This window comes from Neltuma alba, unplaced genomic scaffold, assembly GCF_004799145.2.
Source record: "Neltuma alba isolate B1F8T4 unplaced genomic scaffold, ASM479914v2 tig00010141_pilon, whole genome shotgun sequence".
Classification (NCBI taxonomy): domain Eukaryota; kingdom Viridiplantae; phylum Streptophyta; class Magnoliopsida; order Fabales; family Fabaceae; genus Neltuma; species Neltuma alba.
The window spans coordinates 53,795-56,411 of record NW_021635088.1 but is presented as its reverse complement, the minus strand read 5'-3'; the positions used below and the strand labels follow the sequence as shown (position 1 = coordinate 56,411).

At 40.4% G+C, this 2,617-nt stretch overlaps 1 protein-coding gene across 1 annotated transcript; it reads left to right on the top strand.

The window, feature by feature from the left end:
- The first annotated feature begins 630 nt into the window (after window positions 1-630).
- Window positions 631-2,389, top strand: LOC114754443 (L-ascorbate oxidase homolog). Its single transcript, XM_028943202.1, has 2 exons — window positions 631-1,991; window positions 2,089-2,389. The coding sequence occupies exons 1-2, from the start codon at window positions 631-633 to the stop codon at window positions 2,387-2,389; spliced, it is 1,662 nt and encodes a 553-aa protein (XP_028799035.1).
- Window positions 2,390-2,617: the final 228 nt, after the last annotated feature.

Here is a 2,617-nt window from a genome sequence, read left to right as displayed (position 1 = left end):
ACTTTTACCGTATAATTTTTGAATAATTATTTACATACAAAAATAATGACAAATCTTAATATTAAATAACTAAGCTAGACTAAGGGTTTAAAAAAGTTATTTAATGAAATGATGAAAATAAATCACACCCACAATTAACGCTAGTGAAGGTTATCACGCTTTTCATTTTCTTTTTTATCAATTGAGCTATCAAGTTTAAGGCCTGTTTTAGAGTTTTTGCGCGTATGGTTTCAGTGAACTAAATAATGTCTATAAAATTAAATTTAATGATTAAGTGACCAAGTCCTCTGTCAAAGCCTAAAGATTAATGTCTGCGTAGTTTGCGCCATAACAGTTTTCTAAAATTAGATTCGTGGTTCAAGTTGAGAGTGATTTACGTCTTTGAAACTTGCTGTTAAGTTTGGAAAAAAATTGCTATCTTTTACTAAAACAAACTTATTATATATACGCTAGGCCAAATGCGAATTGTCAGAACATCAGGAAGATTTAATCTCCTTCCACATTACAAAAAGGCAAAAGGGTAGGAGCAATACAAGTACATCATTCTAATATCGGAAGAAAGTGATTCGAAGCATATTAGAGAAAAAAGGGTAACTGCTTTCTCCAGAGGTTATCACGAACCAAGAAACAATGGCCTGTGGGATGATCATTTTTGTGTTCCTGGTTTGCCTTTTGGCTGGAGCTTTCTCAGTGGTTAAAGGTGAAGACCCTTACGTGTTCTATACATGGGATGTCACCTATGGCACCCTCTCGCCTCTGGGAGTTCCCCAACAAGTTATTCTCATCAATGGCAAATTCCCTGGACCTCTCGTCAATGGTTCATCCAATAACAATTTCGTCATCAATGTCTTCAACAAGCTTGAGGAGCCAATTCTTTTCACCTTCCAAGGCGTCCAACACAGGAAGAATTCGTGGCAAGATGGTACACCAGGAGCCCAATGTCCTATCCCTCCTGGAACAAACTTCACTTACCACTTCCAGATTAAGGACCAGATCGGAACTTTCTTCTACTTCCCCACCACAGCTTTACACCGAGCCGCCGGCGGTTTCGGCCCGATTCGCGTGTTCAGCCGTTTGTTGATCCCTGTTCCTTACCCAGATCCAGAAGATGAGTTTGATTTTCTAATTGGTGATTGGCACACAAAGAGCCATGCAACTCTTAGAAAGTTCTTGGACAGTGGCCGATCTATTGGAAGACCAGATGGGGTTCTCATCAATGGCAAATCAGCGAAAGGAGATGGCAAAGACGAACCACTCTTCACAATCAAGCCTGGAAAGACCTATAAGTATAGAGTTTGCAATGTAGGGATTAAGAATTCGCTCAACTTCAGAGTCCAAAACCATCCCATGAAGCTTGTGGAAATGGAAGGATCTCACACTGTTCAAAACATGTACGATTCACTTGATGTCCATGTTGGGCAGTGCCTTACAGTACTCGTCACTGCCGATAAAGAACCTAAAGACTATTACGTCGTGGCTTCCACAAGATTCTCTAAAACTGTCGTTGTTGGTAAAGGCATTATTCGCTATGAAAATGGAAAAGGCCCAGCTTCACCTGACCTACCTGAAGCACCAGTGGGTTGGGCTTGGTCTCTTAACCAGTTTCGCTCTTTCCGTTGGAACCTTACGGCTAGCGCAGCCAGACCTAACCCACAAGGTTCTTACAAATATGGTCAGATTCCTATTGCTCGCACAGTTAGGTTGGTTCATTCAGTTAGTAGGGGACAGGGGAAGCTTCGTTACGCGATAAACGGTGTGTCTCATGTTGATCCTGAGACACCCATGAAGCTTGCAGAATACTATGGAATTGTTGATAAGGTGTTCAAATATAACACTATGCCTGATCAGCCACCAGCCAGTTTGGAAAATGTGGTTGAGGGGCCTAATGTGTTGAACATCACATTCCGTGAGTTTGTTGAGATCATTATCGAGAATCATGAGAAGAGCGTCCAATCATATAACCTGGATGGTTATTCCTTCTTTGCTGTCGCGTTAGTGTTTCGTTAAACCCTTCGTATGCATTAGTGATGTTATCATCCCTTGTACCACATGACGAATTTTTTGTTTTTCTCTTGTTGGATTTTGCAGGATTGAGCCTGGAAAGTGGAGCGCAGATAAGAGGAAGAACTATAACCTTCTGGATGCTTTGAGTAGGCACACTGTTCAAGTGTTCCCCAAATCTTGGGCGGCTATATTGTTGACATTCGACAACGCAGGAATGTGGAATTTCAGGTCGGAGATTGCTGAGAATCGCTACCTGGGACAACAGCTCTACATCAGCAATTTGTCGGAAAACAAATCTTTGAGAGATGAGTACAACCTTCCAGATTTCGTGTTGAAATGTGGCATCGTAAAGGATATGCCAGTGCCTCCGCCTGTATACACCTAAGTTATACGTTAATTGCTTCTCTCTTTTCTTTCCTTTTCTTTTTTTGGTTGTCTTTCTAGTTATATTGCGTTTATGTGAAAGAAACTTTTGATATGGAAGTTCAGTAGAGTGTTGTAATAATTTGATAATTTGAGTTTGGAATAATCCTATTTTTGATCTGTATGATCAAACCACTTTTATTAATGTAGCTATATATTTTTGCCCCATATGCATGTCAGTTTTTTCTTA